Raw genomic sequence first — 15,863 nt, 5'->3', positions numbered from 1 at the left:
AAGATATTAAGAATACTGTGAGATTAAACAGTCTAACTGATATATTTAATTACATTATATAAAGTATCTTCATGAAATTAAAACTGATTGATATACAGTGTTAATATATAATAGAGAAACAATAGATTCAGAATTCTCTATAAAGAGATAATAAATAAGTATTATTCTGAGATATCAGAAATCAATAACTCTATATATTTATCTTAAACTTCTTGAGTACAGATGTCAGATCACATTTCTTCAAATATAATGAAAATCAGATTACTTATACTCTATAAAATGCAATTGAATAGAAATACTCTGTTCTTAAAATATAGTTATATTATAAGATAGTTCTGAAATTCATGTCTCTTAATAATATATAGATTATCAATCTACATATATTCTTTAATAAATTTCAGTCTATTATTATAAAATTGAAGATGATGAATACTTTTCTCTCAGATATATAAATATTTAATATCTTCTACTCAGTTCTACTCAACAATTAAAGAAATTATATTTAAAAGAAGATAGAGAAGATATAAGATTTTAAATTCACAGCTGTGATATTGAATGTTAATCTTCTTATGAAGAAAATTTATTCACAGCTTAATTCTTCAAAAGATAAAAAGAATCTATAGAATATAGATTCTGTAGTTAACACTACTATAACAGTTATAACAGCTATAATAATTACTACATCTATCAATTCTAATAATAATACATTGAATTCAGTCTGTGAAGACTGTACTGAATATAATTATAACAGTTTATAAGAGAGCTTCTGAAATTATCAGAGATCAGACAATTTATCTATATATTCTGAATATGAGAGATCTTACTTTGATATCTATTAATTAATCAATTCAGACAGTGCTCTGAATAATTGAAGAATAAACAATACTATAAGAATAAAGAAATTCAAGAAAAAGAAGAAAAAGAATAATAGTAAGAGTAGAATTTAACTATTTATTACAGATAAATCAGAGATCTATCAGATAATAAATCTTACAGAGATTATTAATATATCAGTCTGTTTTATAAAATCTTATAAGAATTCTCTCACTATATAAGATAGTAACACTGAATGTCACATAGTGAGTGATAAATCATAATTTTCAGAACTTATAGTAATTAATAATTCAATAGTTTAAGTGATTAATAAGATTATTCTGAAAATTCAGAGTATTGACACTGTATTTATCTCAGTGAGTGAAAGATTGATAGAATTTAATTATATATACTATATATTAGAACTATCTGCAAATCTAATCTTCACTGAACTTATAAAATATCAGAGCTATATTCACTATGATATACAAGTTAATACTGAGAACTACTTTAAATTTCTATTATCTATCAATAGTGATATCTTCTATATTAATCTATCTCATAATAATATTTGTATTCTATTCAACAGCTCACTAACATTTTATGAGATAATGAATAACTCAATGTATAAAGCAGTGATATATATAATTATTCTGAAATTAAAGACAATCTCAATAGATTATAATCTAAGTACAGAGTCTTTAAGATCTTTCAGCTATGAGAAGATTAAACAGTTAATCAATTCTAAGAATTCAGATACTGATTTCTTTATTATCTTATTTTCATCTTAATTATCTGCAGTTCTTTCAAAACAGCTTCTGATAAATAAGTGATATTATTAACTTAATTATATTAGTGAAAATAGTATATTAAAAATAATCAGAGACTCATAATTTAATATAGTTATTATCAGTCTGAAAAAATTATCATTCTGTATTATATATATTAAGACTAAATAGAAATACACTTTCTATAAGAATTTCACACCATGTCATGTCATCTGTAAGACCTTGAAGATTTGAGTGAATATATTCAGTAATGATAAGACTCTTGAAACTGAGAATAATATATTATCTTACACTGATAAGAAGCTTATAATAATAATTACAGATAATATTATCTGAATAAGATGAATATTTCTATTAAAATATAAGAATGAGATATTGAGATATCTACAGATCTTCAATCAATTTATCAAGAATTTACTGAGATATAATATTGTGATTATTTACTCAGACTATGAAGAATTGAATTTAAATATAGCTATAATATATATACTCAGTAAAGAAATAAAATAAGAGTTAACTTCTCTTTATACTTTATAGTAAGATAAAGTATCTGAATAATTAATCAGTTTAATCATTGAGAAGTTTCAATCACTATTAATAGACTCTTTAGCTTCAGAAAAGATATGAGATAAGACAGTTATTACAGTTACAGAGCTGCTATAAGAATAAGTACTCGCAGGCGATTATTCAGGTGTTTGCAGCTTGGTGTGATATGTACTGTTAACTACTAGAAGTATTCACAGTAGAAAGATAAAATGTAGAGATTAAATATATATTAGCATTTAAGCTGAGTTATAAATAGTATTCATGAACTCCAGTCTATATAGTTGTGTATAGTCAAGAGCTGCTAGCTCTATTAATTATATGAGAGATAGAAATAGAGATAAAGAATTTATAAGAAGTGAGATTTCTTACATATCTCTTCCTCTCTAAGGCTTTGTCTGTGAAGTCTTTCACTGAGTAACTTCATAGAATCAGCTCAGCACTGCAGTGATACTCACTAAAAATCCTTCATATCTATAAAAAATCTCAGTGAGGAAAAATTCCTTATTACTGTGAAGAGAAAAGAGTCTATCACTTAGTTTCTTATTTCATAAGATTCTTTATAATTTATAGATTCTTCTCTGACTATTACACAGATTCATCTTATATCTTTTATATAGAAGAGTTTCAGTTAACTCTCAATCATTTTCACAAGATTCTTGTGTGATCATTACATAGATTTATCTTACAGATGAATCACTCTCTGTGAGATTATTCTCATCAAAGAGAAATATTTATAAGTTAATCTTTCACTTATTCTTATAAATCATTGTTCTTTAACACTGTAGAATTATGAGGAATTTTTCATTCTTTCACTAACTCTATAGAATTGTAGAATCAAGATATCTGCAGTCTGTAATCACTCTTTATAGTTATATAGAAAGATTCAGATCTGTAATTCATAATCACTCTTATTTACTAGAGTAATTTAATTATTCTGTGAGATCACTCACAGTGTAAGTAAATCTCTCTAGAGTAGTATAAATATCTCAGATCTGTTTATAGAATTTCATCTTCTTTTCTCTTTTTCTATAACAGCTCTTATCTTTATAACTGTGAGTATTCTCATTCATCTGTGAAGTGTTTTTATTCAGATGATAGAGAGAGAGTATTTCTAATAATATTTATATATTGATTCAAGAACTTCTCAAGAATAAAAATTTTTCAATTTTAATATCTTTATAAACAATGTCTGATTACTGCTAAGCTTCTTGTAAGTGTCTCTGCAACTTCTCTGATTACTTTTTACTGGCTGATGAAGTAGAGACACTGCTGCTCATAACTGTATCTTCACTCTCTTCAGCTTTATCACTGCATCTGATCTTCAGATCAGCAGCTAACTCTCTGCCTCTCTCAGACCAGCTTCTGGCTTTAAGCAGTGTAGTCTCTCTCTTTGCTATAAGTCTTCTTATAAGTAATTTCTTACAGATTCTAGCTAACAGTTCTTGTGAAGCTCTCTGTATTGTCAGTGTCTTCTGCAGTTTCACAGATCTATGACTATCTCTTCTCTGTTCACACAATTACTGATCAGATATATGTGAATATATCTAGATTCTCTATCAATAATTCTCACACTGCAGCACATTTCTGCAATCTCATTGTCAATAAGAGATAAATTCTCAGATACTCACAAAATCTGAGTAATCAAGACAATGTGAATATTATAAATTTATAACAGAAGTTAATCTGAATAGATAAGTTCTCTCTCTGCATCTCAATTGTTTTCAGGCTGAATACTTCAGTATAACTGAAGAAGTAAACACAGCTTTATAAAAGATATCTAATCATATATATAGACAGTCAGCTCTCAAGACTCTGCTGCAACTGTATGTACTCTGATATCTGACTTCTCTGAAGTCTGTGCATTTCTAACAGTCTTCATATTAAATGTAATAATTATCTGTATCACAGATATAATACTCTCTGCTTCTTTGAAGAAAAAAATTGATAGTTGTGAGAGAATTGAGTGTCACAGATGTTAAGAATATAAGTGTGAGTATGAGTTTTCTTTATTTTTTCTTTATTAATCTCTAAATTATGTTCACAGCCCTGTTTATTTTCTTGTTTTTTAGCTTTAATAAGAACATGATTTCTTCTTCTCTTGTGTACACTGTAGACTGTTCATCTCAGTAGAAACTCATCATCTTATAGACTAGAGTTTATAAATAACAGTGTTAATATCTTTATTATAATCAGGTTCTTAGTGAAGACTGCATCATTCTGACTTATCAGAATTCATAGTATAAAAGTCATATCTCAGCTTCTGCAGATATCTTATCTGCTCAGATAATTCTTAAGTGAACTTATTTATCTTGTCAGAATACTCTTATCACTGAATCTTGAATTAAAGCTTATAATCTCACTTCTCTGAGTTAATAATCTCTTTGATCTAATATTCTCTTTCACTCTCTAGTGCTTTGCAGATAGAATGATAAGTCATAGAATTCTCTTCTAAGAATTTCTTATATTCACAGAGTAAAGAGATATGAAAAACATTGTATATCTATAACTCAGATAACAGTTTCAATCTGTAGAACTGTAAACTAACTTTCTTCATAATCTTATAAGACTCTGTTTATAAGAGATTCAGCTTCTTACTAGATCTCTGTATAATGATGTTTTCTAGACTCAGTCAGACTTTATCATCTTTCTTAAAACTCTTTATAATATGCTTAAAGTTATAGTATCTCTTCTGATACTCTTGAGTCTTTCTCAAGAATTTACAGACTTTCTTCTGAATATTCTGAATTCTCTCAGTCTGTTCATGAGCATCACTACACTCTATAGTATACTCTCATGAGTTCATCAAGATCATCTATAGATAAGTCTCAGTGAGTATCTCAAAGAGGGTTTTATCTGTGCTGATATATTTTAAGTTATTGTATATAAACTCTGTAAGTAATAATCAATATACTCAGTTATTCTGATTATAATTAACAAAGTACTGCAGATACTGTTTCAATATACTTATCAGATATTCTGTCTGATCATCTATCTGTTAATAAAAAGTCATACTTAGATCTCATAAGATCTTCAGTATAGTTATCAGATCAGATTAGAACTCTTCTATAAAGATTAATTCTCTATCTGAGATAATGTTCACAGACAACTCATGCAATCAGATCACATTATAGACAAAGATATAAGTTAAATTCTTTGACTTCAAGTTCTTATGAGTGAGTATAAAGTGTGTTATCTTGATAAAGTGATTCACTATTATCAGTACACTGTCAAAGCAGGTATTATATATGTTCTTGCTTTCAGAGAGACTTATAAGAGTATTTATTTCTAGCTGTTCTCAAGGTTTCTGTGAGATGAGTAGAGAAGTAAGTTCTTTATATAATCTGAACTGCACTATCTGTGAATTCTGATAAATAGTATAAGAATCTACTATCTTCTTTATAAATTCTTGTATCTTCAGTCAGAAGTATTTTCTTATAAACAACTCATGAGTTCTAGTATCTATAAAATGATTTACTAGAGAAGAGTTATAATATCTTTTAATAAGTTCTATACATAGAAACTTATTCATAGATATATAAATTCAGCTCTCTCTTTATAAGAGATTATTTAAGTCTCTTCAATTCTTTGTTTCTGCAGAATTAATCTCTGTTATAAGCAGTTTTTGAATATACTGAGTATATTCATTCTTCAGTTGCAGTTCAGATAATCTGAATAGAAGATCTTATAAAGACTTATACTCTGTTTCTTCTTATATCAGGTCTTTCACAGCACTTCTCAAAGTCTGCAAACTCTTCAGATTATAGATACTCTCTTCAAGAATTCTTACAGAGATTCTCAGAGTGTTAACTCTCAGTGTTATAAAGAGTAGTTATACAGACTTCTTCTCTCTCTTCTCTCTCTTCTCTTATAAGGAATTAAGAGACTCTTCAGTTAATCTCTTTATAACACTCAGTTTAAGCATTCTGTAAAGCTTTTCTATCTTCTCTAATCTCTCTGTATCTGTCACTCTGATCTTCTTAATATAGTCTGATCTGTGAGAGAATTCATCTGCTGAGTTCTTAGTTCTCTTGATATATTTTATCTTGAATCAGAACTCACTTAGTCTCTAAACTCAGTAAATCTACTACTGTGAGAGTTTCTTAATTAAAGTAAACTATTATAAGCTGTTATAATTAGTTCTAACAGTAATCACTGTTATAAAGTTCTTAAAGTAGTGATATCAGTGATAAAAGAATTTCACTATTATAAGAAGCTTCTGATTATGAATGTTATAGTTAATCTTCATAGATTACATCTTCTATGAGAAAAAAATCACTGAAACTCAGTTCTTATTTAACTGTAGTTATAAGACTATTTCTGAAATTATAAAGAAGAAGACATCTGTCTTTAATCTGATTAAAAGTAAGAAATTAAAGTGAAACAGTATTACTGTGTCTATAAATATCTATTTCAATCTTACAAAAACTCTATAAGCTTCTGAGATAAGAAAGTTCTCACAGTTCTCTCTTCTCAACAATCTTTTCATTCTTTATTTATAGAATAACTTCTTCTTGTTTTTACTCTTCAGCATATCTGTAAGAGTTAAAAAGATTCTCATAAATACAAAGATAAATCATCTATAGAAATTCATAAAGCTCAGAAAGATCTGAATTTCATAAATACTAGTTAGCTTCAGTCATGATAGAATAGTCTCAATCTGTAAAGATTTCATCTGAATATCATCTGCAGTGATTATATATTCTAGGAAATTAATTCAGTGAATACTGAAGTTACACTTTATAAGCTTAATATACAGTTCTGTCTCATCTAAGATCTTTAACACACTTCACACATGCTCAGTGTGTTCTTTCTTCTTTATAAAGTACATTATCACATTATTCAGATATATTATTACAAAGATATTCAGATATACACAAAGTATTTTATTAATAAAAGACTGAAATGCTGTGAGAGTATTAGTCAGATTAAAAGACATTACTAGATATTCAAACAATCTCAGTGCAGTTCTAAAGACAGTCTTTTATTCATTCTCAGACTATATTCACAGCTGTGTATATATATTGATTACATTCAGTTGTGTGAATATGACAGCTTCTGTGAGACAGTTAATTATATTCTCAATCAGAGATAGAGAGTAGTGACTCTTTATTATCTTGAAGTTCAGATTACAGTAGTCTACACACAATCTGAGATCTTCATTCTTCTTCTTTATGAATATTACAGAGACTTTTATAAAGATCTGTGAAGATTAAATGAAGTCATTCTTCAGATTCTTCTTCACATAGATCTGCAAGACCTCTATCTTATAATAAGAGAGCTTATAGATTGATTCTCAGAAGGATTTCTACTCTTCTATTAAATTTATTATCAGATTCTTCTTATAATGAGAGAAAAGCTCAGCTGTCTTTGCTGAACTGAACATCTCTGTGAGATCTCAGTATTTCTCTGATATCTGAAGCTCAGTTTCCATGACTGCAAGATTCTCAGACACTTATAAAGTTATTATATAGATGAGCTTATCTTCTCTAATCAACTCTACAGCATTAACTGATTCTATCTTTATAAGTAAGTCTGTCAATACTGATCAGAAGTATAAATCTGACTCATAGACAGTCATGTACAGATTGTGTCTTTAAAGTCATACAAGTTCTAAGTATATGTTATCTGTAATGTCTGTGATAATCACAGTTTCTGCAAATCTTCTTCAGATTTTAGAGAGATCTTGTAATTCAAAGATGACTCTTATAAGTCTCTCAGTTCTCAGGTCTGAGTTCTTACACTCTGCTTATTATAAGAGCAGATTCTCAGTCTTCATCTTTCAGCTTATTCACTCTGTGAGCTTTAGAAACATTACAGTGATCTGAGATTCTGAGTTTATTAATACTTCTCATACTTGCAGAGTAGCAGTACTGCAGTGTGATCTCTTCTTATAAGCAAGTATTTTCATCAGAGAAGTAACAGATTCAGATGTCAGCTTTAAGACTCTTAAGAAGGCTGTTACTAACTCTGTCTATAACTTCTCAAATTTCTATTTTAATTTATCTGAACAGTTTGCACAGAGATGTTCTGATTTAGAATAGATAAAGCAGAGTCTCTTTTTCTTAGTCTCTTTATTATACACTCTGTTCATAGAAGCTTGTAAAGCTCTCTCTCTCTACTCAGTAGTCAGATATGAATCTCTCTATATCTTATCATCTTTTTCTAATAAATCTGTTCTCTGTTATTCTAGCTCTTGCAGAGCTGATTAGTAATCTACTCTCTATAAATCTGTAGCTCTTACAGTGATCTGCAAGCAGTGAATAAGAGTTATCAGTTTCTTCAGAGTCAAGAGCTTAGAGTCTTACTCAATAAGCTTGTTCTACATATCTTTATTCAGCTTCTTTATAAACATCATTATTCAGGTCTTGTTTCAGAGCCCTGTTTCTACAGATCTCAATTTACATTATAATTTTATGAAGCACTGTAAGTAGTCTTTATCAGATTTCTCATCTCTTTTTCTAATATTGATAATTACAGCTCAGATGTTCTCTGTCTAACTTATAAAGTTCTTCAACTTATTCTCTAAATAGATCTTAAGAACAGATCAGTGAAATCTCTTATAATCATTCTCTAAATAATTCAGTCAGTTCTTGACTTCAGTGTAATAGAGATCTGTTATTGTATAGATGACAGCTTCTTCATCTTTCATATTATATAGCTGAGCTTGTAAGTCAATTTTAAATACAAACTTATAAAAGCTTTTATAGATTGTGATTTAATAAGTAATCTTAAGTGATTATAACTTAAGAAAGTTTCTTTTCAGTTCACAGATATCTCTGAAGATTATGTTTAGAAACTTAGTTTAAGAGTGTTTGTGAGCAGTAAGTATTTCTTATAGAAAAATAGCTTGATTCTGTAAGAGATACTCAAGAATGTTCTTCACTAAGATTGATTTATTCATGAGTTCAGAGAGTTTCTCTGTCACAGATATAGAGAATAATGTTCTGTAAGTAATTGATAAGTTCTCTGAAACTTCTTTTACAGAGATTATTCATAATTTAGATGACTACTTCTGAGTGTCTGCAGTAGAGTTTACAGAGATTGAAGTATGTGAGTTTCTAGTTCTTTCAGTTATAATAAGTGATTGCTGACTGACTGAGCTTGAAATGTAAGAATAAGTGCTCACAGATGATTATTCAGATGTTTGCAGCTTGATATGATATATACTGTTAACTACTAGAAGTATTCACAGTAGAAAGATAAAATGTAGAGATTAAATATATATTAGCATTCAAGCTGAGTTATAAATAGTATTTGTGAACTCCAGTCTATATAGTTGTGTGTAGCCAAGGGCCGCTAGCCCTATTGATTACATGAGAGATAGGAATAGAGGTAAAGAATCCGCGAGGAGCGGGATTTCTTACAGCTGCTTAATCTTATGTCAATCTCAATAATATTGTATAAGAACTCTGAAAATACAAAGTTAATTATATTATATAAGACCTGACTTGAAGCTCTATCTTCTATACATAATATTCACTGATAGAGTTGCAAAGTATTCTTGAAGATAGTTTTCAAGCTCATCAATAAGATAACTTCTCATTTCAAAGAGTTGATTTTTATAAGATATGATAATTTTATTAATTATAGATTAATGAACCTCTTCAATAAGTATTTATATATATTAAAAGACATTATCTTTCAAAAGAATCTTCATCTTACTAATTCATCAATATTAACTACTTCATACAACTCAAAGATTCTACTTAATACAGTCTGTAAAGCAGCTACAGTGATTTCTTCAGTGATATCAGATTTACTCACTGCAGCTTATTAAGAGATTGCAATAATTTCTAATTCATCAATTAATAATCTATTTATTAATAAGAAAATTCAATCTGAGTGTTCATTATTTCTTATACTTACTAATAATTAATGAATTGACTATGATATCTTTATAAGAATATCTATCTTTTTAGTGCAGAATACACTGAATTCTCTTAAACTCACAGTTAAATCTGATAATTCTCTGATATCTATAAGAAATATCACTACAGTGAGAGAAGCTTCAGTGAAGAACAGTTTTAAAAATCTACTCACTAATTCTGAGATTACTGCACTTTCAATTCTGAAAAATCTTATATATATCAAAGCTTTTATGAAATGAAAGTATTATTATAAGATCTGTGTTAAAGAGATTAATTATTTAAAACAGATAGAGATCTGATAACTGACTGAGAGAATATTATAAATAAGTATTCTTCACAGTTAATGAGTATTTGATAAAAAGTTCAATAATATAAGTAATATTATTTATTATAAGACTCACTGAGTTGTCTGCAGAAATCTTCAATAGAAGAAAATTAATTATTTAAGAATCTTTACATCTGTTATCTCTGTATTTATCTCACAAGCTCTTATAACAATCTCAGCATTCTGAGAATGATATGTTCTGTAGATAGATATAATAACTGCTTTTTTAAACACTCAATTATTCACTGATGAATAGATATATATAAATCAACTTACAGAATTCTGTGAAGACTGTGATAATCTTATATATGAGTTAATACAGAGACTCTACAGTTTTAAGTAAGTAGTACTTTTATAATATAAGAAGCTGTGAAAGATACTATTATACTCAGACTTTTATATCAGTCTCTATAATACTGAACTATTTATTCATAATGAAAGATAGATTTATATAATTATCTATATAAATAATATCTATCTTTACAGTCTGAAAATTAAAGATCTGAACTGAGTCAAAGTTAAAATCACTGCTAATTATAAGATTAAGAATGTAGAGAATTTCAACTGCTATCTAGAAATGAAGATTGATAGAGATTTAACTTTATTAATATTATCTCAATCTCTCTTTATAAGAAATCTTCTGAAGAAGTTCTTAATAAATGACTATTATTCTATATTCACTTCTATGAAGAAGAACATTGATTTTATAAATAATAATAAGAAACTGATTATATATACAGCAGATTTTATGCTATAATTCTATTAATTTAGTATCAGATTTCTGTAATATCTAGTATTTAATACATATTCTAATATGAGCTTCACTGCAGAATTTCTTGAATAATTCAGCTCTCAGTCTATATCAAAGAACTGAGCTGTATACAAGTATACACTCTGATATCTACAGAGTTCAATTAATAAGAGTATAATCTATCACAGAGGTACTGAAATTGAATCTGTAGTATATGCAGATGTCAATTAAGCTGATAGAAATTCAGAATTCTGTTCAATCACTGATTATATCATCTATATAATAGATGACCTTATTGCATGACAGAGCTGCTGATAAACAGAGATCTTCAAGTCATCAATAGAGGCTGAATATATTACATTCTCTGAGACTGTATATAAGCTTGTCTGTCTCTGAGAGCTTCTAGAAGATACTAAATTTATTTCATTTTATCTTAACAATCTGAATGCTGATAATCACTTCATTTTCATCACAGTCAATGATCTGACTTATACAATTCATATTAATAATAAGTCTGTTATAGAGCTATTCTCTTCTGAAGCAATTTCATGCTGCTTGAAGTATATAGAGATCTGTTTTCACATTCTTCAGAATCTCATTCACAAGAATGAGATATCTATCTGATATGTTTCATCTGCTGAGAACATAGCAGATGAGCTTACTAAATCACTTGAAATATTGAAATATACACATTGAAAGGAGAATATTAAGATGAGGAAGATAGAGGAATAGAGGATTAAAAAATGATGATTCTCATGACTGGTTTTTCATTACTACACATTTTCCAGTCATTTTTTGTACCTGTACTTGATTTGAAGGCGAATTTTGTATATAGCATTGTGTATAGTTACTCTGGTGAGTGGGGGTGTCAGGTCACATGATCTGGCTTACTAATCCTTCCACCATATAACTTTCCACAAGCTAGCAACCTTTGAATCACACAAGCTTTACACCTTCCACAGTATATGCGTTAACTACAATGTACAGACGAGGCAACTGCCCGCATGTACGTACAGCTTGGAAAAGAAGAAGAAGAAGAAGAAGAAGAAGAGAAAGGGGGATTCTGGTCCCTGATATGAGGCTGAATGGCTCCAAGATGTATATTAATGTGTACTAACTACTACTATAAAAACAGGAGGAATCCTTTTTCTACATCATAGAAAAGAGAAAAGTGGTTGGTTGCACATAACTAACCTAGGTAAGAAGACAACTTGGACCTGGCCCGGTTGGCCGTTTATCCGAGCCAGAATTGGGGAGAACAAGAACGTGGATATTATACCCAGTTCCATCCCATCCAAATGATGTGGGCTGATTAAAAACACGTAGAAGAGAGAGAGAGTCTCTAGGTAATAATTAATCACCGTAAGATCAGCCACTGCCAAACCAACCCCATCCTCATCCTCATCCTCATCCTCTTTGTTCTCCTTGCAGACTGTGTAGACGGTCATGCATGCCATATGATACGTGGGGCCTGCATAAGCCAACTCGCTGGTCTCTATGTGTGATCTGGGTTGCATTTATTATGTTATTATGTAGTTATTCCTTTATTTATCCCGGCTGGTTGTGTGTCGTTAGACAACGCAAGGTAACCCCCCGCCCTGCCATTTTATATATATATATATATATATATATATATATTTTTTATACAAACTCACTGGTTTTCTTCTCTAATCGTCTCACCTTTTTTTCCCTCTGCATATATATATATATATAAACTCTCGCACTAACGCCCCATCCACGTTTTCCTTCCCCAGGGTACATGTAACAAATATTGGCTCGGCATGGCATGACCTCACTGTTTACTTCGAAAAACCCTCCCTCGCCTCCCTCCCCCGCACTGCCACCATTCTCACTACTCCTCATCCTCATTCAGCCCTTGAGCCCTTGAGTCCTTGAGCCCTTGAGCGCATTTACCTACGCCTTTGCCAGTCGCATGGTGACTTGCAACCATCAGACCAACAACAACTCTATGCTACTTGTGGGGTGGTGCGAAACAGGAATCGTCGTTGTTGACCTGGCTGTTTTGGGTGCTATTTTCGGGTATTTATTTACCAAATACTCCTGCTGAAACTGAAACACACAAAAAAAAAGGGCTGCTTTTCGAGTCTAGAGACGAAATCTCGAGGACATTCCTACACCCCCTTCCCACTACATATCTCTAAAGTGTGCAAGGCAAAAGGCAAATTAATTAGACCTCCTATCTAGATAGTCTGCCAGCGGAAATCTACAGATTAGCCTGCCGGAACTCACGGCATGGCCTTTCTTCCTGCTCGATCTTTGCTTCATCCATACCCGGAACCGCTACCCCCTTACACCCCTCGACAAACAGGGACTTTTGACCCCGAAACCTCCTCTATCCATTCTAACGCCCCTTCGTACGTCTCTGCGGTCCCGTCGTACTATTCTGGGTCCCATCCAACACAGAACAGAGGGAGTGAGTCCGGGGCATTACCCAATGTCAGCGATGTGGGAAGAAACCAGAGCTCCTCCAATGCCCCATCCGGATCCGGAATCCTCTCCTCCCAGCAAAATGCACCGGGATTCGGGGGCGTAGCGGCGACGTCGTCTTCCAATGACGACCGGCGTCGATCGAACAATATGACAAATTCCCACCTGCACTCTCTCTACAATGTTTCAGACTGGGTGCCCGTAGCGGGCGGGTTGCAGTCACGCCATTATCACAATGTCGCAAAGCGGAGAGCGTCGGAGGCTTCTCGCTGTGACAATATGACCAGACATATATTCCCCCCCCTGTTGCGGGGGGTATCTGAGACCAGGAATGGTGTGAATGAACCCGAGGCAACCTCCACTCCGCCGCGCTCCTCATCTCTTCTCTGGGCAGGCATGGCGGGCTCTAGTCTCCGGAGTTCATCGACCAGCATTCTAGCCAGTTTGCACGAAGAGAGCGTCGTGCATCCCCGTCCCCACTCGCCTCAGCAGATGGATTCTGGAAATATCGCGGGAGTGGCGTCCAGCCAGACCGACCTTGCTGCTCAGCTGCCCGTTTCCCCCCACGAAGACCCTGATCTAGTGGGCGAAGCTGCGGCAGCAATGTTCCGCTCACAGCGCCTCTATATAACTTACCAGCAGCAGGAGAACTATAGTGTCGGGGCGCAAAATGTCTCCCTGGCCACTGGTCGCCCTCACCAACCGGCCTCGGCGGGACGTGCTATGCACCAATATAGCTCTCTCATCACTGCCGCAGAGTCAGCTACCCCTACCTCTACGCCTCCGCAAGAAGAGAACCCTAGACCCTCGACTGCCCCCAATGCGTCCACTACGCCCACCACAGAGTCAGAACTTGATAGGCGCGCTCCTCAACAACCGCAACCGCAAGCACAGCCACAAGAACAAGAACAACAAGAAGAACAAGAACAGCCACCACCACCACCACTGCCACCATCCGAGCGCCAAGGGACAACCCCACCCACCACCTCTTCCACAATCACCACAACAACAAGGCCAACAAGACAATACATAGACGACGATGCCCTCTGCGCCCAGGAATCCAAGACATGGGACTTCATGCTAGCGCAGATGGCCGACTGGGAGGAGCGCGAACGCAGCTGGAAGAAATTCAAGGACGGGATGGACAAGAAGTTGAATTCTGGAAAATTGGGCATGGGGATAGGGTTTGGGATTGGGCTTGGGCTTGGGCGTGGGCGGGGGTCGTGGTCGAATTCTGGATCTAGTTCCGGTGGTAATGGTGGTGGTGGGAAGGGGAAATTGAAGAAGGCATCATCATCGCATCAATTTGGGCATGAGAAGAAATGGAAGAGGAGGGTTGGCTTGGCTTCGTGATTTCTTTTTTCTTTTTTTTCTTTTTTTTTTTGTTGTGGTGATTTAACTTATATTTTGGTTTGTCTTGTTTGATTTGTTTCTGTGCTGTTCTGTCCTGTCCTGTCTACTATAAGTTAGTTGAAGGTGTAAGTTAAAAGTAGCAAAGCAGTAACTACTCTGCTAATGTGGAAATTGTCATGGCTCTGACAACCTCAGCAAGGCCCCCAGGCGGGAGATTATATATCTATATCTCTCTCTTTTCTCTCTCTTTTATTATGGAAAAACCAACTTTTCCTTCCATGCAAAAAACACTAATATGACCTCACATGATATCACATGCACCTCATCAGATTTATTTAAATGTCTGTACAGTTCATATTAATTTTCAAATCTTCATTCTTTTTTTTATTCCGCTTTTTTCATATATTCTCTACAGTATTTACATTTTTCTATACTCTTCTCTATGTTCATTTTTAATCTCTACATTCATAACATGTGCCACTGTTCAATATGTGACAATTCTCATTCACTGAGCATGTTTTGAACAGCTGTAATTCAATGCATTGTTTCATATATGCTCTACATACTGTCAAACCCAGCATTGAGCACACCAGATATATTCAGTTCAATTCTTCTGCCTGTCAATAATAATAATCCCTCTATATATTATAGAAAAACTAACTTTTTCATGCAAAATATCTCTTCACATGCACTCATGTGCTGTGCACTCACATGCATCTTCATCAAATTGTGAGATGATTGATCTCTTCTATTGAGAGCTAGGCTAGCTATGTTATTATATTACATATGTTGCAGGTGGAGTGATTGCTCCAGGCAATGCCACTCAGGCAGCTACTACTGCACAAATCTATGATCTGCTCTGCGGCCTACTCTGCGGCCTAAGTGGTAGGTAGAGGGGGGGGGGGACTGCGCAAGCATCAAACGCTCGCTTACACTCACTTTGCTGCTTGTATATTATTATATATATTTAT

General features: G+C 32.7%; 1 protein-coding gene across 1 annotated transcript; it reads left to right on the top strand.

Moving 5' to 3' along the window:
• The first annotated feature begins 12,949 nt into the window (after positions 1-12,949).
• BDBG_09231 (uncharacterized protein) lies at positions 12,950-15,226 on the top strand. The gene has a single exon (XM_002620363.2). It carries the CDS (start codon positions 13,345-13,347, stop codon positions 14,890-14,892), a length of 1,548 nt encoding a protein of 515 aa, XP_002620409.1. The 5' UTR covers positions 12,950-13,344; the 3' UTR covers positions 14,893-15,226.
• Positions 15,227-15,863: the final 637 nt, after the last annotated feature.

This window comes from Blastomyces gilchristii, assembly GCF_000003855.2.
Source record: "Blastomyces gilchristii SLH14081 genomic scaffold supercont1.37, whole genome shotgun sequence".
In the NCBI taxonomy this organism is placed as follows: Eukaryota; Fungi; Ascomycota; class Eurotiomycetes; order Onygenales; family Ajellomycetaceae; genus Blastomyces; species Blastomyces gilchristii.
The sequence above is the reverse complement of the archived record's forward strand: the minus strand, read 5'-3'. Positions and strand labels throughout refer to the sequence as shown.